The sequence below is a fragment of the Puntigrus tetrazona genome, chromosome 17, assembly GCF_018831695.1.
Source record: "Puntigrus tetrazona isolate hp1 chromosome 17, ASM1883169v1, whole genome shotgun sequence".
Classification (NCBI taxonomy): domain Eukaryota; kingdom Metazoa; phylum Chordata; class Actinopteri; order Cypriniformes; family Cyprinidae; genus Puntigrus; species Puntigrus tetrazona.
In genome coordinates, this window is record NC_056715.1 from 8667472 (window position 1) to 8695401 (window position 27930).

Consider the following 27930-nt stretch of genomic DNA (forward strand, 5'->3'; position numbering starts at 1 on the left):
ATGTGAATTTAGGCAACATTACAATGTATAGTATAGCAAAAATTTGTGCCTATTTTAACATTTGTTAAAGATTTCACGTAACAGTATTATTCATTTACTGGTATTGTAAAATATTAACTTAATGTGAGCGTTAGATAACGCCAGTAATTTAAATGTAAAATAAAAAACAAGGAAATGAGCATCCAACAACGCTGTACAATACCAGTTCATTAAGAATCTGTAGTAATGATCTGCATTCTCAATGGATACTGAGATTGGAAAGAAAACTCCTGTCACATATCCTTTTGTTGATTTCCACCGTAATGGAACCACATGGGGATGAAATTTGGCGAACACTGTAACGGTGTCACAAGATGAACTCATTAGAAGCAAAAACAGGAAATGGGTCTGACAAACTCTGCTCCAATGTGATGACAACAGCTGCTTTCCAGAGTCTGGCGCTAGTTACTGTTATTCGCACAGGAATGCATACGGCAAATTTGCTAGTTCAGTAGCACATTTATGTTTTATTATGATTTAAAGGATAATGATTCGATTATATATTCGCATGACACAAATCTGTTAAATGCATCAAAACACATCTTTTCGTTTAGGGGTTTTTTTTCTGAAAACAAACATGGATTTTTTTGTAGTCATTACTATTACTAGACAATTTCTGTAGTTTAGATGAAAATGATTTATTTATACCTAACTTTAATAATTCCATTTGCAAAATATCCCAAAAAGCATATTTTTCTCTTCTGTTGCTTTGTCAGTGATGGGCTAATTATTATAAAATTATTATTGATGTTGACATGTAAATGCTTCTACCACAAATCAAATCCAAAAACATCATAATTTAAATGCCATCATTGTGCACAATCCATTTTGCAACTCCAATAATAACAATCTAATGTTAGAAATCAATATTGTTTTCAGCTGAGAACACGTACTGTTAACTCAGCATGACTATATGAGGCTTTCATGGTGTTGGTTCAGGTCAGTAATGAGGGTTATGGGGACTATTAACCTCAAATGCCATGCTGACAACACACATTTTGCTTTGGAAATGGAAGTGAAGATGATTAAACGGACTAAGAAAGTGGGAGAGAAACCTCTGCTGTCAGATTGCTACTAATCAATTTACAACGTTTAAATGACCTGCAAATAAATGAGAAAATAGATTTTTTTAATTAAGAGTAAGTAACAAGATACTGCCGTCTTTTTCTTTTTTTCTAGGCATTATAAAGTTTTCCTATTAACCTGAGGTGCTTAAAAAAGCGGAAGACTGAGGGTGAATTGAAAATGCTTTGGAAAATCATCTGTGTTTCACAATAATCCAGTTTAGGTTTGTCTGTGATGGCTCCAAAAACATTAGATATTATATAATTGGTGCTGTTTTTAATCTTATTTTACGGGTTGTCTGATAAGTAGCATAATCAAAGGTTTGGTGGGAATTGGGTTGTCCTCACTCTGCCGTTGTAGTACTGTATCCCTGAAGGACATCACATGACTTGATTTTGGCTGCTGCCCTCATTCTGCTGACGGAGAGGCCACTTATGTAAGTACGGACCTATCAAAACACACGAAAAAGGCTCTTTGCTGAGAAACTTGATCTTGGCTTTGCTATTCCAGACTTCCTTGACTATGTTCTGACTCAACAGATTACGATGCCAGAAAATCCACCCTCTGATCTGGGGTCAACTGAAATAGACTTCCATCCAAGTCAAACTACCCCTAACAGTTCAAGGATGGGGTGTCTGACTGATCGTACCGACATACAAATCTCTTACTGACAAGTCTCGCTTAGGCTAAAAGTCTGTTTAGGGCCTTTATCTTTAACAGCTTCAAAGTAAGAGAAGTCAAGGCATTAGAAAAGGTCTTATTATGCTGCCACCTTGTGGCTGACCTGTTAGCCGTGGCTGAGGAAACTGAAAGTTTCTGTACAGCAGGGGAACATCTTTCCAGCAGTAAATTAATGGTAAATGTAAAGTATTAAAAGTATTTTGTGAAGCAGTGTTTTACTGCAGTGTGGTATTATTTCAACAGTTCAATAAACAAGAAGTTAATTTTATTTGCAGACGTTGAAAATCTTTCCACACGAAGCCAAAGCACCCTAATCGTTCCTAGTCTCCGGGCAAAACACAGCAGTCGGTGGTTTTTTTTAGGGAATAAACACTGGAAGCTAGGAAAAAAGTGATTCACTTACTTGCCGTCTTACTTGTAGTCTTTCTTTTATGTAGAGAAGTAAAAGATGGCACTAACCAACAGAAAATATTTGCATGCATCTTATTATATATCAACTAAAAGAAACTATCCTTAAATACAGAAATGAATTAGATGCGAGTTCTTTTTGGCCTCAGGAACCTGAGAAGAAAAAAAACAACACCCAAAAACTTTCAACATGCTTTTTAAAATTTTATTTGTTTAAAGTTGGTACAAAATGGTAAATCAGAAACATTCTCAGCGTTTGCCTTTATGCATTCTGATTTTTCAGAACACACTCTCTCACACACACACACACACACACACACGGATCATGCAGACCAGTTAGACCAAAGTGACAAAAGAAGTCAAAGAACTCAAACAAATAAACAGAAAATGAAAAAGCCCTTTACACACGCCGTCTCTACAGAGACAAACGAGCGATGCCCTTAAAAAGTCAAATGTGTCTAATCTAGTGTGTTTGCTTAATACTTGGAAAAACACACACAAGAGGATTTTGCTAATGAAGCATCCTCAAATAAAAAAAAAAAAAAAAAAAAAAAAAAAAAGGATTACAGGTGAGGGGGTTATGATGTCTGTGGCTTGATTAAGCTTCATATTCGCTTGTAGCACTTTAAGCAGAGTGTGGTCTAGATCTCCCCACACACACACACTCTCTCACACACACACACACACACACACACACACACAAAGACCAGATCAGCTGTCTGGATTTGAAATACTTCATGAACACATGCCCTGGTGGTCAGGATGGAGGAAACTCCCTGAGGTGAAAACTGCACCAGTATGCCGTGTCTGGGTGCTGTTAAGAACAGCAGGAACTGAATGATCTCTGGAAGTCCGGCTTGGACTCCTCAGGCAGAGAATCCACTTCACATACAGTCCTGGGATTCTCAAACCTTCAGACTCAACCGATGCTCTCCAGATTCTTACATGTAACACAGTACAGCACATTTAACATTCACACAGTACATACGACAGCATGTACATGAAATCAAACAGTCAAAAATGACATGACAATTTCAAATATATTAGCATACTCATATACATATACATACACATAGAAGTTCTTTGAGGGGACCTAAAATTAAGTGAAAAATAAGAAAGAAATGTTTCGTTCAAACTAACTTTCTTTTACAGAACAAAAAAAGATGCTTAGAAGAATGTCAAAGTTGCTCTTTTCCATAGAACGAAAGTGGATGGGCAACAACGGTAATATAACAGCTTTAAAGGAAATAGAAATTTAAGCTTTACATTGTATGGAAAAGAGCAGCTTGAACATCTTCCACAAGTAAGCAAGTCTTATGGCTTTAGAAAAACACACTACTGTTCAAAAGTTTGAGGTCGCGGGATTTTTAAAACAATGTTTTTGACTTACGTGATTACACTTTCATAATTGTAATTTAAAATATGTTGTTTATTTCTGTGATGGCTAAGCTCCCATTTCAACAGCTTTTACCGTCACCCGAGCCTCTAGAAAACACTCTAATAAGCAGTTTCAGCGCTCAGGAAAGATTGTGCATTTTGAGTGTTAAAATATTTGTGGAATCTGAGATGGTTTTTGTTGTTGTCGTTTAGTTTTTCGATAAAAAAAAAAAAAAAAAAAAATGAAGGTAACAGTATTATATGAAATATGCTGTGTTGATTCTGATCTGTTTTAACAAAGATCTTTACTATCACCTTTGAACAATTTAATGTGTCCTTGCTGAATAAAAGTATTAATTTGTCTTAAAAAAATAAATAAAAGAAATCTCACAGACCTCAAACTTTGAATGGCATTTTAAAACTATTTAAGTTTCTTTCTCATTTATTTTTGAAAATATTGTTAATTATCCATTTTAAACTAAATTAAGAGAGACTAAAACTGACCTATAATAGAGGTAAAGGTTAGTGCTGCTTTTTGCACTACAGATGGAAATTACTTCACAGCGACCCCAAAATATCCAAACAAGGGCAGTCATCTCCACAGAAAAGGCTCAAACAGAAAACGGAGACCTTAAAAAGACACTTAAGCGCACACAATTTTGCGAACACTCACTGACAGGGCATGTGGTTTTGGCCTGTGCTTAAAGGGAGGTGAAGATTTTTAGGCCTCTTGAGTTTTCTGGAGTTCAACAAGAACATTTCTCTGAGCATGACCTCAATGATTCACTATAGCAGTGAAGATTTCACTCAACCTACATATACAGAGAACAAATGAGGAACAATCTGAATGCTATACCTTAGCCTACGAATGGAAGAGAAAACAAAAACAGCTACATAGAACTTAACTCCCCAAAAACACACCTATAAATTTTGAATCTTTGATAAACATTGATAGTGTATAAATAAAAAACATTAAGTATTTTTTAAGTTAGACATATGGAAAACTGTTATCTGGAATCTAAATGTAGTCACTTGAAACGCTGTGAAATATTGAATGAACTTAGTACAGACAGACTCGTCTGTAAGCTCATTATAAACATAAATTGATGGTGTATTGCCACTCTAATGCTGAGTATTACTGTTAAATTGCAAATAAACACTGTACATGTCACCATCTGTAACGGCCACGCCCACTGCTTCAAATGACAAACAGAGCCACCCAATCAGAACGCTCAAATCTGGGTGTGCATGTGCTCTGCTGCTCGGAATAGGTCTATTCCTTTTTTTAAATTGTCTTTTTTTATTTATTTTTTTTTTACTTTTTTTGCTTTTATAATCATTTTATTTGAAAATATATATTTTTGTTTTTCTCTGTATTTGAAAAAGCAGTATAAAGGTCACTTACAAACCAGAAAGTAAGGGGAAAAAAAACAGTCTGAGAGCGCAGAAAATGTCATCTTTATAAAATTAAATTCTAGGAAAAACAAAGAAATGCCTGACTATTGTTTGTCAAATGGGGTTCCTGGGGGGTAAAAGGACATAGGGAGGTGTGTTTAGTCCACAGGCCCCTGGAAGATCAGTCTAATGTATCCCTGCTCGCCGCTAAGCTGCTGGGCACAGAAAGGACAGGCGGCGTGGAAGGTGTGCGTTCCGTGAGGAAGAGGGATTTGACTCCAATATGCTGCTGTTTTTTCTGAGCACACATGGCCGCAGGGACTGAATGCGTGAGTAGGAGGGGCCGCATCCAGATAAAACCCTGCCTCGCAGCCCAGCCACAGCGGCACGTACGGCCCACGAGCGCGGCACATGGGACATTCCCGCTCACGGCCCTCCCTGCCGTCTCGCTCTGCGTCGCGGTTGCCCCAGTTGTGGTAGCCGTGAACATGACCGCAGTTTAGGTAGACCCAGGGTTGCTTCTCGTCCACGATATCCTTCCGCCGCATGCTGGGGAAGGCGAGGGTGTTGAAACCCACGGGGCACTGGGGACGGGCGGCGTTCAGCTCTTGTCGGAGAGCCTCCAGATGTTTGACGGTGGGTGTGCGGGAAAGCCCTTCAGCGGTACGCCACAAGAGAGTCGCTCCGCAGAGATCGATCAGAGAACCGTCCACTAACTCTTGAGTCTCATTCTCCACCTGAAGAAGAAGAGAAGAGGACTTAAAAGACAGTATTTATGCTTTTTACTCGAGACTAAATCAAAACAAAGATTTCTCTTATCAAAAGATGAAAGTTTGCCTGCAGGGGGCAGTAAAGCCCCAACACTCGCTGGATAGTAACGATTCATTAAGTATAAAGAGAGTCAAAAATACAGTAATATAACCATTTTCAACTTTAGACATGTGTCTTTAATGGAGTATGTAATGCATACAGACATAAATGTGCAAAACACACACACCCTATGATTCACACATTCACACTAGAATGACATAATTCATAGTTGCGACAGATTTCACAGAGCCGCCCTTGATCAGCCTTTAGTTTGACCTTCACTATACTGCATTAGTCTCTCTCTCTCTCTCACACACACACACACACACACACAGCTGTAAGGACACAGTGTGTAAATCACGCAGTGTCTGTGTCTGAGCTGTTATGTGAAGGTTACTAATTGCAAGTGTAAATACAACACTGCATGCACAAGGGTGTGTATGTATGTTTTCTTTGTCCTTAACATTTAAAAGGTCCCTTAAAACATGTTCTGTATACAACATTATCTTGAATATCATGTAATCTATAAAAATGAGCACATAAAATCCTTTAACAAAAAAAAATAATACAAAAATACATTCATAATTATAATAGAAATAAAAATACACAATTTTATCTTTTTTGTTTCTAACCATTTTGTTTAAATATATCCTATACACATAGAAAATTGATAATTTCATATTTCACTCATTTAGGATTGGCAAGAACAGTAAACTCAAAAGATAATCAAAAACTCAAACAAAAGCTATATTATTATATTATTATTACAAGTTAAAATAATTTAGAATAAATTTCTGTTTTATGCCACATGATTCTGTTTTCTACATCATTTTAATATGCTGATTTGACAATATTTTGCCTAATATGTTTTGGAAAGCGCGATACATTTTCTCAGTATTCTTTGATAAAGTTAAACAACAGCATTTATTTGAAATATCTTTGTATTCATGTAAAAAAAAAAAATATATATATTTTTTAATTAATTGCATTTTTGCCTAAAATGGTTTCTTAAAAAAGAACTCCTGAAAAAAAGGTTCTGTACAGTAATGTGTCTATAATTTATTTTGGCAATTTTAAAAAAATTAATTAATTCGAGAACTGAATAGCAAAATAATATCCAGCTGTGCATGTATTCAGCGCTAAAAGTGCCAACTGACAAAATGTCATGTCTCAGCTTCTGAACTACTTGACTGTTTCATCAGTATCAGGCCAGAGACTAAACAGTTGGGCTTTAACTTGATCTGTTCTGAGCCAGTAAAGCCAAACGTCTCTACAGCATCACAGTCAAGCACTGTTTGCCCAGCACTGAGGCAGCATTAGATCCATGTTTAGCCAGCACTGAACCATCAGCAGGACTCCTCAGGAGCAGGGCATGAACAGCAATCAGGACCGTGTTTGTTCTGCCTGTGACAACCCAGATTAATGGGGCGCCTCTGAGCCTCTGGACTGTGAGTGCATGCGTATCAGAAAGAGCGTTTGAGCTGTGCAACAAGAATGCATAAGCAGCATAAATGTGGCCAAACACATCATGGGCCCATGCATATCTAGGAGTCTTAGCAGGCCTATATTTGTCCAGACACCCATCGAAGATAATGACTTGTTATGAGCACAGGAGGAAAGTGTTGAGAGCAGTAGTTCTCGTTGGACCTCCTATCTGACGCACTTAACAGATCAACTCCAGATCATCTTACAGCTTTGTGTTACACCGGACAGGGCAAAGCTGTCTCGCCTGGGCCGTTACCCTGGCAACAGCGTCCCAGAGCAACCAGTCAATGGCACCAGAATGCCCCAACGTCCCATCTTGTAGGGAGCCATATGACTGTTTAACAGAGCTTCGGTTTCAGAATCCCATCTGAAATTGCGTTACAGCTTACACAAACACTAGCTGATATTTAGGGACGTTTGATTTAAAAGAGTGTGTGTGTTTCTAAGAGGGCTGGGCGACGTGAAGGTATGTACCTAGTGGAGGTAGAAATGTGGGGAATCTAAAAGAAAGCCACTCTAATTGAACAGATTAAAAAAAAAAAAAAAAAAAAAGTGTTAGAATGTGTTTATTTATATACGTGTAACATTGGAGAACTGACCATTTTCCCTCGCTGCTGAGCAGAGCGTGTCTCTCTCAGGGTAAACACATTTCCGCACACTGAAATCTCTCTCCACACACCAGGTTTGGAGTCCTCTGTGAAACCAAGGCGGGGATGCATTACCAACACGCCATTAGTAGTCAGACCATCCATCTGTCCATCCGATGTCTTCCACTTTGCTGCTTTCTCCTGTGAGCCAAAAAATATCAAGCATTTATTTGAAGGGTTTGTGCACCTGAAATATTAAAAGGTCATTTACTTATGACATGCCAAATCTAATTGACTGAGGTTCTACTGCAGAAAAAAAAACTTTTTGAGGAACACTGAGAACCAAATTAACATCGGGAACCAAACACTGTGGCCTAATGAATTCCACTGCATGGAAAAAAGACAATCCTCAAAAAAATCTTTGTTTCACAGCAAAAAATACACTATATGGACAACATGAAAATTAAAATATGAATGAACTAAAAAAAAAAAAAATAAAATAAAAAGACAAAAAAAAACCAAAACACAATATCAAGCTTAAGCTCAAGACTGTGGACATCACTAGTTTAGGTAGATGATAAAACAGTTAAATCATTCAACAAGTCTTTTTGTATTCCAGGTCTGTTTTCAAATCACCCACTGTCTTTATATAAGATGAAATCACATGTTCTCGCCATCTCACCCCTAGAAAGATGTTCTTGGAGGAGTCGAATCCGGCAGCGTAGATGCGGGCGGTATAAGGGGGCGTTCGCTGACACATGATCCGGCATGCGAAGCGAGATATGGTGCTCTGAACCGACTGAGTGTCAGAGTTGCTCTGACTACCGGGAACCGTGTCAGTTACCACAAAATCTATAGGACTCTCAGTTGAACGGCCGATCTGAAATGCAGAAAGAGAAATTTGTAAGAGTTCGTCCCAATATGTAAATTACAGAAGCAGTGAAAAGAAATACAGAATAATTTCTGCATAGTGACAGCAATATTTCAGGCTGACACTTTGAGTAGTGAGATTAATAGACACTTTTGAACACAGTCCATGAAGTCTTAAAGGACAGTACGTCACAGTGAGCAGTAAGTCGCTACCTGAAACATGTCTGTATTGCTGTCTTGAGTGTACTCCACCACCACTGTCTGTACACGGGACAACGTGTAGGAAATACTGTGCTGATCCTTGTTACTTATGGCCTAAGAAAAATGAGAGAGGTTAAAATAACAAGCTGAAGTCAAGATATCACAAACTAATAAAAAAAAAAAAAGTTAAAATAAAAATAATAAACACCCAAATCTTACCATCATAAATAAATGTAGCCTTTAAATTAGTTTAAAAATATGCTCAATCTATAATAAAGTATTATTATTATTATATAAAAGTAAGGTCATTTATTTTTAATTAAATAAATATTTAAAAATTAAATAAATAAATACATAAAAAAAAATGTGTGCACTATTTGCAGATGTGGAAAATTTAATTTGGCCAGCACAATAGAGTCAAGTAGGAATCAGCCTGAGAGCTGTTTGCGTGTACGTGTGTGTTTGTGAAGGAGCCACAGAGAGGTCATTCATGAGCTCAACAGAATCCAGATGTGTGAATGGACACACCCTGTTCCATTACAGCTCTAACCCACTAAGTTTTTCAAAAATTCCCAAGAACCAAAAATGACACTGTAACTGCTGATTCTTTTAAAGACAGTCCTGTGTAATGCCTAGGTGGATGGTGTGTGTGTATACCTTGGCAGCCTGTGGGGTGCAGGCTACGTGTACAGTGCTGGGTTTAACGCCATTGGATTTGGGTCTTTTAAAGAGTGCAAACCTGCTCTTCCTTCTGCCACGGTCCCCGTTGGGTAGAGAGCCATTGTACCTGCAAAAAGAGAGTGAGAAATTCAACTAAATACACTTGCACTCAACACTTATTCCACCACCAATTCAGCCGCAGGCAACGGGTGGTGAAAACAACAGACCAAAATTTTTAACAAAAGCACACAAAAACAAAGCCTCTATAGTATGATATTCAATCCATTTCTAAGGAAATGAAGACCGTAATTTAGGTTGTTACCCAACCTAAAGCAAAAATTCCACATAAAACCAATCCAGAGTTACAAAGTTCACTATTGACTCTTCATAAAATACAAACTTCTGTCAGATGACATACTGAACCTGACATAACCCCATGGCTGGCTTCTACGGTTAAATCCTGACAACTTGTAATACAGTGGTTCCCAACCTTTTCTTGTTTGAGGCACCCTTGGAAAGCCTTTCAAAAGTTCCCGGCACCCTTATAAGGAATGCTAAATGCTAATGCTAATGCTAATGCTAATGCTAAATAGGCATCAATATATGTCCTTTTCTTCGAGAGAGATGCGTGTTTCCCCTTTTCGCAATTTGATTCAGATGGAGCAGGAACACCTTCAGTGTTTGACTTGAATACTGGAAGCCACCATTTGGTCTGGAGATTCATCCGCCTGTACTTTTCGCTTCCTCACTACGAACAAATTTTGGCGGCACCCTCAAAAGATCTCACGGCACCCCTTAGTGCCGCGGCACACCGGTTGGGAACCACTGTTGTAATATCATCATCTTCATGGAGCCTAATATGAACAGGGCAATCATGCGCAGGTGGTAAATATCCACCGAGACAGGATTACCGTGATGAGAAGGGTTAGTAATAAAATAAAATACATTTGCAATTTGGCATGCTCATATTCATACGTGGCCTGATAGTCAATTCAAATCTAATTTCCGAAAATGTGTCATGATCTGGATAATTAGGTCATATTTTGAGTAGGCTAGTTACATTTGTAGTTGAGGATGTGATGTAGTATCGGTAGTATTGTACACACATGGCACTCATTACTATATGTCAAGTACGTGTATATCCAGCAGCTCTGGACATATTTTGTGAATATGCGTGTAGTAGAACTGACTCAAAAGTTTGGAACCTTTAAGATTTTTTGAAATATTTTTGAAAGAAGTTTATGCTTACCAAGAGTTTATTTGAAAAAAAACAAATAATAATTTAACACAACCATCTACATTATTTTTATTTATTTTTTGAATCAAATATTCCTCTTATGGCAAAGCTGAATTTTCAGCATCACATAATCCTTCAGAAAAAAAAAACGCTGATTTAGTGAAATAAGAAAAGGATTCTATAATGTTAAAAACATTTGTAGTGTTTAACCTTTGTGGAAACGCAAACATTTTTTGTCTGTCATAATTTTGCTCCACAACATCACGCTGTCTCACTGTCTCACGCTGTAATGCTGTTCATTACCATTATTAAAAGAATCAACTAATATACACCAGATCTGAATGAATGGATCCGATATTATGACTTACGAAATGGCCATGTGAACATTTAGTACTAAAGATTTAAGCAGCATTTGAAAAACAAATCAGATTTGTGAACAGCATGAAGCCTGTGTACACTACATAAACAACGAACACTACACCTGCTGTGTCTTGTGGTTTCCTCTGTGGAGGTTTCCTCCAGCCTCCACCCACTTACTCACTAAACCAAGTGTTCTTCACAGACACAGTGGCTGCAATGTAGTCGTGTAGTTCAACAATGTGCATTTGGTATTGTGTGGGTTCGGGCATTAGATGCATAGCAATGGACTTTATTAGGTCTCTGATTGATTTAACATGAGTTCGCAGCATGCATTGACACTGTGGAGGGCATTCTCAACATATTTTGGCAAACCCACATTATCGCAATGTACTCTATAAACAAGCTGAACGATTGTGCTTGTTTCTCCTGAGGCTTTCCTTATAAATCTACACTTTCTTTTAAAATCCGATCAAAAAAATGTAGTTAAGACATCTGGAGTTTCCCACCAGGTAACATCTTCAGCTTGCGTAAGTATGATAAAGCCTAATATCCCTTAAGGCAAGACTTTTCTATGACGATCTTAAGAACTGATGTATGGAGGGGAAAAACAAGTGAGTCAGCACAGAAAGGGAATTTCATGGACATGATGTATGGGAACACTAAGCAGGGTATTTCCGCAGCATCATTTTCTAATCTACGACTGCATTCCTTCTGAAAACACTCCAGGAACGACGACAGAGGACAGAGGGAGTAAAACCCCCCACCCAACACCCCAGAGAGGTGTAGATGAAGGAAGTCTTTCAGTGTCAGCTGTTGCTGGGAGGAGAGAGTGAAAAGCAGAGGGAAAACAAGGTGGTGGAGGAAAATGAACCATCTCATCAGGAGACTGGCTTGTGGAGCTGTGTTTTACACACAGACACACACACACACATACATTTAATAAATGTAAAGATTTCAACTGCAAAAAAAAACTAATTTCAGTTTATTTATTTTTTTACACTAACATTTAAGGCCATCTCCATTCCTTCATTTTCAAATGCATAACAATCAAACTTTTATTTACAATTAAACTTTCAGAGATATGGAGCTGTATCTACTATTAACTGAGGCTCTTAAACATGTTAATTAAATTTGATGAATCGCACTAAACTATACTGCGCTTTGAGTTTCATTTCGAAAGGTAGCTAAAACCACAGTTTAGAAGTAACACAACACTTAAATCAGCCGTAACCCAACACAATAATGGAGGTGAGTCCTCTATCCATTTCAGGATGAGAATCTAATCTAATCCATGACCCTTGAGAACATCTAATCAAAGAAGTTAATACACAAAAAGCTCTTTTAGATGCCAGTGAGTCATGTGATGATATAGCACAGAAAAATCACATAGAAGTCTGTTCTGCAAGTGAAAGTCAAATAAAGTGCTTTATGACACTCCAACACCACGCTGAAGCCCACTTTGTTTTCTAACAGAAGGCTCAATTGTTCTCATAAACTTCCATCATCCTCACATTTTGCCCACATTGATGTTAATAGCAACAACATCAGAAACATACAAAACCTTCACCGCATCAGATTCTATTTTCAGAAACACACACTCACATGTAAAGTTGTCACTGAGAATAACAAACTATTAACTCGGGCACGACAGATGCCGCTTCCCGCTGATCCAAGGTTAAAGGCCAGAAGGTCTTACCCAAGCACAATGAGTTCTCCATATTTGACTGGCACTTTGGTTGACGATGTGGAGATGTTTTCCTGGTCGGGGGAGAACATGGATGCAGTGTGTGTGGGGGAAGGGGTTCTTCCCACTCCCAGTGTGAGCACAACACAACCACACACACTCAGCTCTCAGCTCTGTCTCCTCTTCATCACCATCATCATCCTCATCATCACTGCAACTGAGGAAAAAGAGAAGAAAACTGTCAAATGTATTTTAGCTATGCTTTTAGCTGGAATATCATTTAGGTTAGGAAATGACAGGAATAACTTATAAAATTTCACAAGGCACCATTTAAACTGCTTTTGTGATTATTAAGAGGCCTATATTTCAGTCTTGACCACACTCTTCATCATAGTAACCTGACAAACAGTACAGTCTGTACTCTCAGACATGAGATTAGAGTTGCTAACAAGATCTAAAGGGCAAATAAAGACAGACTCAAACATTCAAACAGACAGACACAAACCCATGCAGATTATCACCTAGAAAACTGTTCACTGTGTCCTTTAAAAAAAAACTGCCTTTAAACACACCTAAACAAATTATGTTGCACAATTTCCTTTTCTACACAGGAACACAGGAAATACATATTGTTTCTGCATCGCAATGTGTCGCTGTGTGCTATCAAAGCGCTTTCCAACTATCATACGTTTTCTCTTCCTCAAGTGAGAGTTATAAAGAAAAGAAAACGGCATAGGTCCAGCCTACTGGTGCACTCAGAGACATTTCGTGTGAAACCTAGCCAACTTTTCATATTACACCATGTACGGAGGTAAAATAATTCACTCAACAGGAGAGCAGAGTCGTGATTATCATGACCCGCACACTAAACCATGATTTTGTCCCTGGAAATTCAGAATGATGTTTCCTGCCAGGCACTGCTGACCATGTGAGGTCAGTGGAAATGGTGTCAGGAAAGACAGTACTGCAACTGAAACCAACAGCATATGCATGTGTTAACGAGGGAGGTTCCATCCGATCAGTAATGTTCTGAAATCTGGAACAACATGTACAACAACTACTAAATTTCTCATCCTGTCAGTGACAAATAAATAAACGTTTAAATAATGATTAAATGATAACTATAAATACCAAAAAATAATAATTTTAACCATTATATTAAAAAATAAATAAATCATTACTACCAATAAAACAAGAGAAAAAAAAGAGATAAAATGAAGAAACGAGATTTCATTGGTAGGTGAAAAGCATACTACAATGAAGCCAGAACACAATGCAAACATTTTAAAGTCAACCAGTTAAAAATCGTAACAACTGAGAATCGTTAATTTTTATTTTTTGCCATATTGCCTAGCCTTATTTTCCATATTAATCCTTATTGCCCTACGAAATCATTCAAAATACCACCAGGAAAACACAATTAATTACATGGGTTTGTGTTTTTTCCCCATGTCGGCTTTGTCGGTGCCAACTTGTATACAAGAGCTTTGTCTCTTCATGTCCATCTTCTTATTCTTTGTCCCTAAACATCGTCGCCAGCTACTCTGGGGATTCACACCCTCTTTCATCTCTCTATCCAGACAGTCTTCTTTATTCACACCTCCCTCCTGCCTCCCACAGCGATCCCTGTCCCACATACCAGACTGTTGCTACGGGCTTAAACTGCTGTACTTCTGAGTCTCTTACTTTAAGGATGTCGTGGAGAATGAGGCCATACAGTCATTCTATAATTCTTTAACAAGGTTTACAGGTGTTAATAGGCCAAATGCATCAACTGCACTCATAAATTCCTCACAGCCATACAAAATCAACACCTGCCCCCTTACACACAATCCTGAAACACCATCAAAGCAAGTGGTCTAAATGACATCCACAGCACATGAAGTGCTAACAGGTGTTAGCTTTAGCTGTTAACTTCTCATATAACGATGCAAAAAGACTTTCAGGACTATTAAAGTGTTAGTTCATCCCAAAATGAAAATTCTTATTTACCCTCATGTCTTTCCAAACCTTCGTTTGTCTTCGGAAAACCAATTAAGATGTTAACTGAGATGTTCACCAGAACTTAAAGTAATCACTGTTGTTTATGTTCAGGAGAAAGGGTACAGGTGTGTTTCTGTATGTTTCTTGGAACATTTCAGTTGTGTTGCTGTCTATGCAGGGTCAGAGAGTGCTCAGATTTCATCAAAAATATCTTCATTTGGTCTTACGGTTTTGAACGACATATGGGTGAGTAATAAATGCCCATTTTTAATTTTTCGGGTGAACTAACCCTTCAAGCAGCCATTCAATTAAATTGTTTTCAATTGTTTTTTTAGTGCAAGGTTATTCCACTTTTGTTCTGCGTAAACATGCACTAGATGGACATGTTTGACTTGTGCTCTTATCTATCATATATTTGTAGGGTCTCAACACGAGACAGCTTCCCAAAAACTAAAAATGTTTAAATATGTACAAATTCTAACTTTATTTCCAGTCATCTATGCAATTCATCTAAACTTAAATTAAAAGTTAATAAAAGAAGAGAGAAAATAATCTTAAGTAGTAATCTACATGTCTTACTAACAAGTGACCAAAGAACAGGAAGTCGGTCAGTGTTGAAATTACAAAGAAAAAGAAAGAGGTGTTTTAACACTCACAACCCTTCCTACATCACAGAACAACTCAATCTGTCACACTATTGTACCATTAAGTGTAATAACAGCAGTTCTTCCTGTCCTTAGAAATCACACAGTTTACACATGACCTTTATACTAAAACAGAGAGAGGGGGCAAGGGAATGTGAATGTGAATGTGAATAAGAGATTTGAAAGTGAGAAAGCAAAAGAGCCAAAAGAAAATTAAAAAGGTACTTTACAAAACACAAATCTTACAAAAGTACAGAAAAAGTACACTTCAGACAAGAGTGTTATGTAAGATTCAACCACAAGCCAACCTTTTTTAAGTAGGATAGTATGAACCAGTGGTTGACTGTATGTGGCAGTGTATGTTGGTTAGCATCACACCTGAAAATCTGGTAATATAAAAACAGGACAAACAAGCTTACTAGATTTACACAGCAAAACACCCTTGATGACAACAGGTACTTCGAAAACCATTCAAATACTTTGGATTAATGCAAATGGGAGAGAAAAAACTAAAAGGAAACAAAAAGATGAGAGATGAGAGGAAAGTAGTTTTTTTAGAAGGTCATCGGATTTATGCATCACTCATGCATGTAGATTTAACAGATATTTCACCGTTTCCCCCATCTCCCTCTCGGCTTCATACACAAAACCATTTCACAGTCAGTAAAATAACCAACCATCTTTCTATAGATGCACATCTCATCTTACCACAGAGAGGAATTTCTGTTTCATGAAACCCAAGTGAAAGAGTTACATAAAGGTTCACATGGTTATAGTTTTACCTCTACAATGCTAAATAATTGTGCGACACACACAGAGAGTTACTAATTCAGAGAGCTATTTTACAGTCAGCAACTGGACCAAAATACTGTACAGCACAGATGCACACCCCGATTCACACACACCCCTGCTGTTTTTGTCCTGATTTGTCAGACAGACTGTGTTAGAGTTAAGCCTGAACAGCACTGTGACTGAGAATGAAACATACAAACTCCTGATCGACAAGCAGCACAAAACTAGGACTGTTTCAGAATTGAGATGTCAACAACCGCGGCTCAGCCCATGGCTTTCACAAATCAAAAATACTGAATATAGTTCAGCTTTTGTTTCAGTGCTGGTGAGAATCATTAGCGCACACTGAGATGCATTACCATGGCTCAGGTTGGGCTTAAAGCCAGGACGACAACAGCTTGGCTTTATTTCCACAACCTTACTCTAATATAGACTAGTATGCTGGGATATTAGCTAAGTTTAGTTGGCACCTGATACAATTTAATGTATGCTTTTCTTATATTTTACCTTATTTCAGCTTTATACATTTTTTTTTTATAACATTAGTAGTTTTACTAAACAATCCTCATCCAAAACTCATCCTGCACTGTTTGTGGTATGGGCATGAATGATAACTAAAGTCATGTGGCTCGAACAACTTTACAGTTAAATTAGATATTATTTCAAGGCTCCCAACAACAAAGTAGTGTGGAAACTTTATTTTATCCAAGTACTGATCTTTTTTCTTTTGCTAACTGTTGCAATGTCATATAAGGTAAGGAATGTTTATGTTTACAAATAAATCTTTTATAGCAAACACTGCGATATTCTATAAAAGAAAAGCAATTTTGATTTCATGCTGACTCTGAATAAACAAAGTGAACATCTGTGAAACCTTCTTTTTTACTTTTACACAGAAAATGGTTTTAGATTGTGAGAAAAGTGACAGATCCCAGAACATAATACTGGTGTGAACTGTAAACATGTGACAAGAAGTTACCATTCCTCTACAATATTTACACACAGTTTAGGTACAGTAATGTGCCTTTGTCTGACTGTCTGACTTATCAACTGTAAGAAAACCTGGCAGAGGTGTGTGTGTGTGTGTGTGTGTGTATAAATACAAAAACTCCCATACAAAGTGCAAGCTCAATAGTCAGCGTCGGATTTTTACTGCATTAAAAGCACATAAGCCGATCAATAAACTGAAACAATTAGCAAATAAGTCACTTCCAAACTATTTAAACTGTAAGAATAGCATATCCTACACACCAAAACCACTAAAAACTCAAAAGGAGCTCTTGGGAAAAAAAAAATTTAATTAAAATGTCCACCCCTGTGATTAAAAGGAGAATTTTAAGATGCCAGCTGAATCACAAAAGCAGGTTCTAGCCTCACTTTGCTGTCAGGGGAGGTCTGAATTATAGCCCAACAGTGAGGAAAACTCCTTTCATCAGTGGGTAGGATGTGGAGGCTTAAACCTTCCCTACCGAGAAATTAGGGAGACGTATCGGTGGCATCTGCGGTCTAAAATAGATCCAAAAGTAGAGAAGGAAGTTGAAATGAGAAGTTAGGAACCAGAGGGGAGGGACACATCTGCATCCAGCATGGGCATCTGGTCTGTGGGATACACGAGCACCACATGTGGGTGATGGGAGTTTGAAGTGAAGCATGTTGGGTGTGCAGCTGCTTCACAGCAGAGGGAGCAGACGAGCGATACATACCCGCTGAACACCCGTACACATGGCCAACCACAGATGAATTAAAGCTGTCTGGGTTTGTACACAACAGTGTCAAACTTCCAGTCTTTGTGACATTTTAAGCTTTTTTTAAAGAGATCCCTGTGTATTAAGACTTGTATGGCTTAATATAACAAATTATGTCCCTTACTGAAATATGTAGAAGCCCATGAATGATTTATGTTGCAAAAAAATAATTACATCGTTTTGCGCATATTTTCGTCTGTGGGGGAGCACCATTATACCCGATGATGTAAAAAGCTTGCACTCGGTGAACGCTATACTGAATAAAATACTGATATGATGACCACAGCCAATGAACGAGCTCACAGGTGGCGATGGATATGAGCATAGGCTTAAACCAAATGCCGTAACATTATATTTTTCCCCACAAGAAGTCTAAATGCCCAGGATACAGAGTGTCACGGTCCGCAGCACTCTGAATACAATAGTTCAAAGTGCAAATGGTAGAGATATTGATATGCAGTGCATTATATCTATGCCATATTTTATTGTGCCTTTTCTTTTAACAGGTTTAAATCTCAGTTATGTGCGCTCTTCTAGAGTTTCATTGTTTTGACTGTTATACCTGAACACACATCTTGAATGCTGATGACAGACAGCTGCAGTGAAGAGTTTACGCTTGAATTTAACAAATTAAATATTAATCTGCACTTCACAATTATCTATTGTACAGCTACAGAACACTTTAAATATAGTCCATGGAAAAAAATGTGCACTTCATAATGTTTTTGTGCCTTTTGTAGAGCTCAGAACTCCGAATAGTATGCATACAATATCGGATTTGGATCGGTGTCATCTGACCGATAACCGATCCGGCAGAAAATTCCAGTTTCAGAGCCGATACAGGGTATCAGATCGACACGTCCCTACATATAGAATGAAAATAAAACTTTTGAGTTTTACTAAAGATTACATTTAACAATGTTATTAAGTTTTACCTGAGCGTCAGACAATGCAAAAGTTATTCCAAAAAGAAAACACAGAAAAAACACCATAGTTAAAAGAAATAATGTGTCATAATATAGGCTGTTTTGGGTCACCATTGACTTCCATAGTAGGAAAAAAAAAGGAAGTTCATGGTTACCCAAAACAGCCTGGTTACAGGCTTTCTTCACAATGTCTTCCTTTGTGTTCGGCAGAACAAAGAAATTCATACAGATTTGAACTTCTCAAAGGTGAATAAATGATGACAGAATTTATTTTTGGATGAATTATTCCCTTAATATTATAAAACGGGTGGTTCCAGTTCTTGATTGTGATCTGCCGAGCAGTGTTCAAAGGAGTTTTAAAATAAGGACGTAGGTCTTGGAAAACTATAAATTTAAACAAACTAAAAAAAATTCTATTAAATCATTTTACAAGTAACTACAAAGGATCCTAACGAACACATTATAAAAACATTCCACCTCTAATGAGAAACTGGACTGCACATGTGGTCAATCACAATAAATCCACTGAAAGGAATCAGGTGACCTCCACCTGGGCGGAAACACCAGACCTTACCACATCACTACTTTCCCATCACTTAATACCAAAAACTATTCAAGTAAAAATAACAGTGTTGATGAAGAAAGATGCACAGCGGACAGCACAAGCAGTATTACGAATGATGAATTTGAGCTAAAGATGAAAGCAGATGGTGAAGAAGAGATATGGTGAGATAATTCAGATATACAGAAGCCTGCATGCACACATGCACAAGAATCACCATATGCACTGATGTGCAAAACAAAGCATCTTGCAGGGTTCATCCAAAAGAGAAGAAAAAAAAAAAAAAAAAAAAAAAAAAAAAAAAATCAAATTCTGTCAACATTCACTCACACTCATACATTCCAAACCTGCATGACTTATCTTCTTCTGCAAAACATAAAAGACATAATTTTGAAGAATGTAGGTAAAGAAAGAATTTTGGTTACCAGTGAAAAAAAAAAAAAAAAAAAAAACACTGACAGATTTCTCAAAATATCTCCTTTTATGTTCCACAGAAGGAAAGTCATAAAAGTTTGAAACGTCATAAGGGTAAGAAAGTAATGACAGAATTTGAGTTTTTAGGTGAATTATGCCTTTACCATACAGACACGTACGCACTGACAAAAGGTGGCCTAAAGTCACCCTTTAGACTTGCTGAAAAACAAAAATCAAAGCTTGAGAAAAAAAATTCAGCTAGGAACAACAGGCCTTTGAAGCAGCGAGAGAAACATCAAACGTTTCCTACATGCCGCTGTGAAATGTTTAAAACCAGAGTTTTTTCTAGGGCAAGGGACAACTGCCGACCCTACATAAACACTTTGGAAATGCAAGTGGGTGCCTTTTTTTGTGTAATGTGGTCTTCTTGCAGGTCACAGAATCATATTGTGTTTTGAGCTAATCAAAAAACTCAGCCTGAAAACACTAAATATAAAACTGTGCCACTTCTGAACCGATACAGTAAACCGTATGCAACAAGTGTCTTTTATTGGCACCAGGTTACAAAAAGGGATGTTGAGAAAGATGAAGAAATGAAAGATTAGACTAGAAGTTATCAGCTTTATGGGAACAAAGTCTGTGGTCTGTGGCTAATCTAACAAACAAACCTTGATGTCTGAGAAAGGGACGATCAATGAGTCTGAACTAGCCAATCAACTGTCATTGTTTTTAAAAAATATATATTTCTAAAAAAGGCAAAAACACAAATAACCCAAATATATTCATTTACTAACATGTGCTCTAGAAGGTTGGTTAATCTCCAGAGTACCGTTTGGATCAATCACACACGCGCACACACACACACACACACACACACACACACACACACCATGGTCATTCGCCCGTCACTGAGGTAGCAGGCTAATTAGCTTTAGGCTTTCTTTGAGCAACAAAGAGCGCATGGAATCTGACTTAAACCCTGTTTATAAAGCCTCAGCTTGGTCTGCTTGTTTGCTTAATGGAGGATCAACAAAAAACAAGTGCTCAGCTTCAAGCCTAACAATAAACAAACAGTGCAAAATGTGCATGGGACGTCCCAGAGGTCAGGTAACACGATTAAGTCCGTCAGCGAGAATACGAGCACAGTTTCACCAACCAGCTCTCGAAGATTTCTTTAAATGTGTGTTTCAATTTAATTTGTGAGGTGAGGAAAAGGAGGGGTTTGCATTAACACACACAGCCACCCCTCCATCTGGTACCGATTACACCACAAAGGAAGAGATCTCTGCAATGCCCCACCCTCCCGTGCACACACAGGAACACATATATGCACAGTGAGGCAAAACAGAGTGTCCTTCACTACTAATATGTTCCACAAGAGCAGTTTAGATGGCTCTCAAGCATCTCATGCACTCTAACTTATAACCAGACATCATTTATATTAACATTTGACAGACTGACTCCTGAATTCCTCAAAGGAAATGGAAATATAATGCAATTGTGAAAAGCAAATTCTGTATTAACAATAGCTAGATTTCATACATTTTATTACAAGTCAAAACTGCTGATGTTATCATAATAAAACAACAGCGTGGGATCATGATGGTTACACAAACTGTCATTCAAAGAAAAAAAAAGCCTCCTACTAATAGACATAATATCGGGGTCAGGTGAACAACCTAATCACACAGTGCTTTCTTAAAGGGATATTTCACTCAAAAATGTATGTCTTCATAATTTTCTCTCACTCATAGTTGCAAACTGGTTCAAACTTTACTTTACTTATATATATTATTATATATATATATATATATATATATATATATATATATATACACACACAACAGGGCAGTCACACAATGTGTTTTTTAAAAAGGAGATACAGGGTAGAGGAATGGGGAAAGAAACTAAGGGGTATAGATGTGATTTTAAAAGTCACTCCATTGTTAGAACGCAGTGTCATGCACAAGGCACTGTAAGAGACTCAAGACTTGAAAACAACAGTCAAACACACCTGCATCTTCACATAGAAAAACAATGGAAAATGGCGTTAGTGACTGCAACCGCATTGTGTGTATACGAACACTAAATATGCAATCTTTACACGTCTTATACACTTACGGAATCATTATTACTTAAACTACAAACAAAGAGATAGGAAGCAATATAAAACTGAAGATAGCCATCTAGGAACAAGAAACAGTTACAAACACTTAAGATGAACACAATACAGGGAAGCGGCTTGCTTTCTTACATGAGTGTAGATGGACAGATGGAGGAGAGGAGAGGAGAGCAGAGGAGAGGCCGAGCTTCAATTTCAGGGGCTTTTTAATTATTCAATGACATGAGCACTGAAACCTAAGAGAAACAAACAGACTGGACGGTGACAATGAACTAACCATGCAGACACACACACACACACACACACACATATGTACAAAAACACCAGAGAGCAACACACACGGTATTGAGTCTCCATGCACTTGGGGCGATGGGTGCATGTCTGAAACAAAGGCTAGCCATCTAAACACACATCTAAAGAACCACTTGCTACCCCGGGGAGCACAATGAAATCTTCCCAGAAACTGTCAAATGATCCCAACGATCCAAAAAGGTGGGGGATGCGCTTGGCTGTCTAAACAGGAAACAAGTCATATTTCAGAACAGTCCATATGCTAACACCAGTCAGCTGGTTTTTATAATTATTTTTGAGCAGTTCTAAAGAATCCCCTTTTAAATGACGCAAGCACCAGATACTCTGTATGCATCATCCTTCTGCCCATTTCAGCTTTGACTGGCAGAGGCTGACCTCTCGGTCTCCATGACAATAACTCATTTACAGCCTGCAGTGATCAGCTCTGGCTCTCCCCAAAGGAAGTTGAGGGGAACAGAGGCCTGAGATGGGGGTTGGTGTGTCCTTCAGGTCACATGGCCAGTCTCGTCTTTCAAACACTGCTCAAAATTTAGCTGCTCGGAGCAAAAAGCATGCGCAAAGTGAAAGTCAGCAGGGCAGATTATCAGAATCAGGTTTTATTTGGTACATCACATACTGAAATTGAGTTACACAAATATGGAATAGAAGAGCTGAGATTAAACAAATACAGAAACATACACAATCCAATCAGGTGTGAAGAAGACTACATCACACAGACTACTACTGAAAAGTTTGGGCTCTGCAAGATTTTTTATTTATTTTTTTTTTTAAAGTAGTCTCACCAAAGATGAGAATTTTTGTACAACTGCAAATATTATGAAATATTGGATGTGTTGGCAAGGTTGGATTTTCAGAAGCCATTACTCCAGTCTTCAGCGTCAATATGTAACAATGTAAAAATCTTTACAGCCAACTCCACCTCCTAGTTTACTGTAAAGACAACTCTAACCTAGGCATGTAAAACATACATAATTTCCTCAGTTTTCAGGTGTTGCAACTACAAACAATCTTAAAGGATTGAAGTAGTCTGTCTGCACAGCCAAGCATGTGAGAAAGAGAGAGAGAGTTCTTCCTGCTTGCTTTTCCTCCGAGGTGCCCACTGTCTGACCTAGTTTCCACAAAACGTCATCCTTAAAACTTCATTGTGTAGACCAAGTGGCCAAAAGACAGTACCAGTTAAAGAATATAATAGTTCTATGTTCACTAGTACACTACTGTTCCAAATGTTTGGGGTCTGTATGATTTTCAGAATACATATCTTATGCTCAGAAAGGTTGGTGTTTCTTTTAACAATTAAGTACTATAAACTATCTATGAAATATTATTAGACCTGAAAAGGACTAATTTCCATTTAGATATTTTAATGTTATTCCTATGATGGTTAAGTTGAATTTTTAGCAGCCATTACTAAAGTCTTTAGTGTCACATGATTCTGCAGAAGTCATTCAAGATAATTTGGTGATCAAGAAACATTTATTAGCAACGTTGAAAATGTTGTGCTGCTTAATATTTTTGTGAAAATCATTACACCCTTGATTAATATAAAACAAACAATTTTAAAATATATATATATATATATATATATATATATATATATATATATATATATATATATATATATTTTGTTTATTATATGTTGAATAAAATTTGTGCTTTTTTTTTAATCTTACTGACCCTTTTTGAAGGATAACGCTGTAACAATAGCTTTGCTTTTGTAAGAAATAAATAATCTGATCAAACACATGACTGTTGCATAGATCTAGATGACTCTGTACTGTGCACTTGGGTCAATAACTTCAATATATTTCAATATAATAGACACAATCAGCAGTTAACGTTGTGAAAGGTCTCCGGGCCCTATTTAAATGCAGCGGTATGGCCCAATTTCCCCCAAAAAAGCACCATGCTTATTCTTCAAGCAAATGTATATCACTGGAACGTCTAAAGTGTGGTGACAAGTCAAAAGTGGGTGAATTCGTGCTTTATCAACCTACAAAGATCTGTGAAACCCAGTGTTTCAGTGAAAGTGAAAAGTGTTTCTCATGACTGAAAAAGACTGGTGACAAACAGTAACTTAAGATTCGCTCCACTACTGTGATTTACTTACACTACGTTGAATTGACTTACAAGAGCTATTCTCAAACACGTAGGCTTAATAAGTGGAAAACTCATAATGACAGCAAGCTAACTTTGAGAGAAGATCAAAGTTAAGTTAAGCAAAGCAAAACAGCAAATAAAAAGCAAAACTAAACATAGCGACCTTTATCAGAGAATGACAACGTGGCTCCAGTGAGCTCCGGGATAAATTCAGGCTTACTGACAGAGATATTAGCCAGTTTCACAGATATCTGATCTGCTGCAAACAGATCAGAACTCACGTGTATCTCGTGTATATCATAGCACTGATCCATGAACAGTTCTTCACAGTTAACGCCACTGTACTGGATAAGATGCAGAGACTAAAAATTAATCCTAGACCTGCGGTCGCAGAAGACACTGAAAGTGATACAGACTGAGATCATTTTACACTCCAGTAAAGTCAGTGCAGCTACCACGCTTGAGGGAATACATGTAATACACGTTACATAAGGTGACGTGTACACAAAGACAAACAACATACTCAAATCACCAATACGGCAAAAAATACAAGGCCCAAAGTGTCGAGCGGTGGTAACCTTTGCTTCTGTTAAAGGAAAGCAGTGAGACGACTAAAGGAAATGACTCCCTGGTAATTTATCAAGGTAAAACAAACTCGGAAAGAACAATATTCTCTCTCACCAGTAACTCCACAAACAAGGAACTGTACTGCTTGTAGGTAGAAAACTACACCACTGTACTGCCAGCATTCAGGAAGGTTAGCTAGCTAAAACATGCTCTGCTAGTTCTCCTACTAAGATACCCATAGTGACGTTCACATATCTAACTTATCTCATGTTTGTAAGATCACTTTAGTTACAGTTTGATCTCGAACTGAATTTACAACTCAATGTTAAACAAAGACAAATATACAATTCAGATAAATGTTTAATGTTATATATTTAGCTAAGTCACAAACATTACTAATCAATTAAACCTCATGAAATATGTAAATGCATTCAAGTATGCTGTGCAGGTTTTTACTATCAATTTTGTACAGTCTCTCTAGCCACTAAAAACTGAAGTTTTTCAAGCTTCTGAACAATTTATTACAGCTAGAAGTGTCCTATATTCAGCAGTATGAGCGGAAGCATAGAAGAAACAATGGAGTGACAGTAAATGTTGCATTAACGCATGTTAATCCATTGATTGTACTAATAAATAATTCAGATGTAGCAGCACCGTCTGGTACCAAATAAAGGGGGGTTGACATCCTGACGTCAGCACGGGAACGGGACAAAGGCCACATTGGGTCGGACCAGATGCTCGGTCTGCCTATGCAAATGACTCTGAGCGTTTAAATACATCAGCAAAGAACAATGACACGTCTGTAACGGACCCATAAAAGCCAATGCAAATTCGGGCCATAAAGTATATGGAGTGCACTGCTTTCTCAATTAGTATGACTCTACATTGTCTTCGCAAACGCATGAAAACGAAGGCTCGCCGTCAATAACTAGACTTGACACATAATATGGAGTGCTGTAATATTAGGCTGTTAGGGAGCACGCAGGGTTGTAAAGTTAGCGACTAAAAGAGAAGACGCAAAATAAATAAAATCACAGTGTTTGTATGTATGTGACAGCATACCTAGAGAAATCTAACAGAGCAGTAACTAAATGACACTTCTTTGCTCTGTTAACTATAAATGTACTTTGATTAATGTACAGTTAGAGACATTCAATCTACACTTTTAGAAAAGCAGAACCAGCCCGTGACAGTTTATCTGTCAGACTTAAACAATACAATAAAAAAAGAGGAGCACTTATAGACTAAACCACGAAATCAACTTCAAATGATTCTTAGAATAAGGTAACGCGATAGCTAGAAGACATACAAAATAAAACAAACCATACAAGACAGCGAAAAACAAGCCAGAATCATTAGTAAAATAAATGTTATTTCATAAAACACTATCACTGTTGTTTATTTATTTTTTTTGTTAATATGAGGTACTCACGGCGGTGCTGGTGTGTTTTTTCCGAGGCACGAACAAAGAGCTGCTCCGTTAGCACGGGTTTAGCTACAACTGCTGTTTGACTGAATAAATGGTCAAAGAAAATAAAACAAACCAGAATGTAACAGAGAGAGAGAATTAAGGATGAAGAGCCATTAAAATCACGCGAGGCTAACTTGCTAACAAAGGCAGGTGTTGAGAGTTATCCTCAAAATTCAAACAAAAATGAACATCTCTGCCGTTAAATGTGACGTGATCTCACTTAGTCTCGGGCTCAGAAGAAATACAGAGGATCGAAACAAACAATAATGGCTGTAAAATGGTGTCGTCCACCGGCTGCTTCTAGAGAGACTGTAAACAGACGGTGGTGTTTTGTGTTGTAGTGTCTAGAGACTAGATGAGCGGAGAAAAAACCTGCCGCGTCACTGATCGGGTTAAGGGCATTCTGGGTAATGTAGTTTTCAATTCTGCATTGGATTAACTTGTCATTAAATGCGTTTGTGTGGTTTCCTGTTTTCTGACACAACACTGCCTTATTTTGCCACGTACTATTGGAAGTGCAATGACTGTATAAAGAGAACAGGCAATTTAGGCTATTCTCTATGAGTAATACTATAATGTTATAATATTGCTCTTTTTAGGGTTATAAAAGCAAGATGATGTCTCATCATTAACCATAGATTAATGTCAGGCCCAGTCAGGTTTATTGTCTTTGGAAGAGGCAGAAAAGAGGTCGCATAGACGAAATAAACATTATATAGAAGATAACATCTGAAACCTGTCACAGATGATGGAGGTATTCAGAGATGAGTTGATCTGATTATATTGAGTGCAGCCAAAGTCTGTTTCATATAGACAGTGCTGCTAACAAAATCACATAACTTGTGTATTACACTGAGAAAAAAAAAAGATTCTTTGTTATTCTGAGTGCACTAAAGGTTCTCTGTCTTTCAAAAAAAAAAATGTTTCCAAGGCATAGATGTCACATCACCTGCTTACATAAGCCTAAAAGCAATCAGATCATCTCTCTTCCACCCACTCTTTTATGATTTGGGACTTTCCTTGCACTTAAAAGAAAAAACATTATGACTAGTCCTGGTCTAGATAACATGTTCAGTAGAGAGATGATTTAACCATGCCATGTAACTCAGCACACTTGTTTGGGAAAGGGTTCTCAGCAAAGGTTGATTTGTTCAGACATGATCTGTTAACATCCGTCAACTCCAGCCCAAGCCTGCTCATAGCTCATAGCATTGTTGTGAAAACAGTGTAATGTTGGCACAAGTCATGTGTTGAAATGCTTATAATTTTATCACACACCAAGAACAATGTGAGCCTGGTGGGTCATCTAAATAACGAGCACACATTTCACATCCATTTGTAGAAACTTTCGGAAATCAGCGTGGTTAGTGGTTAGTCACTGCAAACAGACATGTACATGCACACATAAGCTGTGGTGTAGATTAATATCTGCTTAA

General features: G+C 37.6%; 1 protein-coding gene across 2 annotated transcripts; it reads right to left on the reverse strand.

The window, feature by feature from the left end:
* Window positions 1-2384: 2384 nt before the first annotated feature.
* peli1b (pellino E3 ubiquitin protein ligase 1b) lies at window positions 2385-26856 on the reverse strand. 2 transcript variants are annotated; one of them, XM_043263310.1, is made up of 8 exons: window positions 26715-26856; window positions 26456-26535; window positions 12872-13076; window positions 9576-9705; window positions 8931-9032; window positions 8530-8727; window positions 7860-8048; window positions 2385-5702 (listed from the first exon to the last, which is right to left on the reverse strand). In XM_043263310.1, the coding sequence occupies exons 3-8, from the start codon at window positions 12949-12951 to the stop codon at window positions 5124-5126; spliced, it is 1278 nt and encodes a 425-aa protein (XP_043119245.1). In that variant the 5' UTR covers window positions 12952-13076; window positions 26456-26535; window positions 26715-26856; the 3' UTR covers window positions 2385-5123. The 2 variants fall into 2 exon arrangements, with proteins under 2 accessions (XP_043119245.1, XP_043119244.1); XM_043263309.1 differs by having other exon boundaries at window positions 26456-26847.
* Window positions 26857-27930: the final 1074 nt, after the last annotated feature.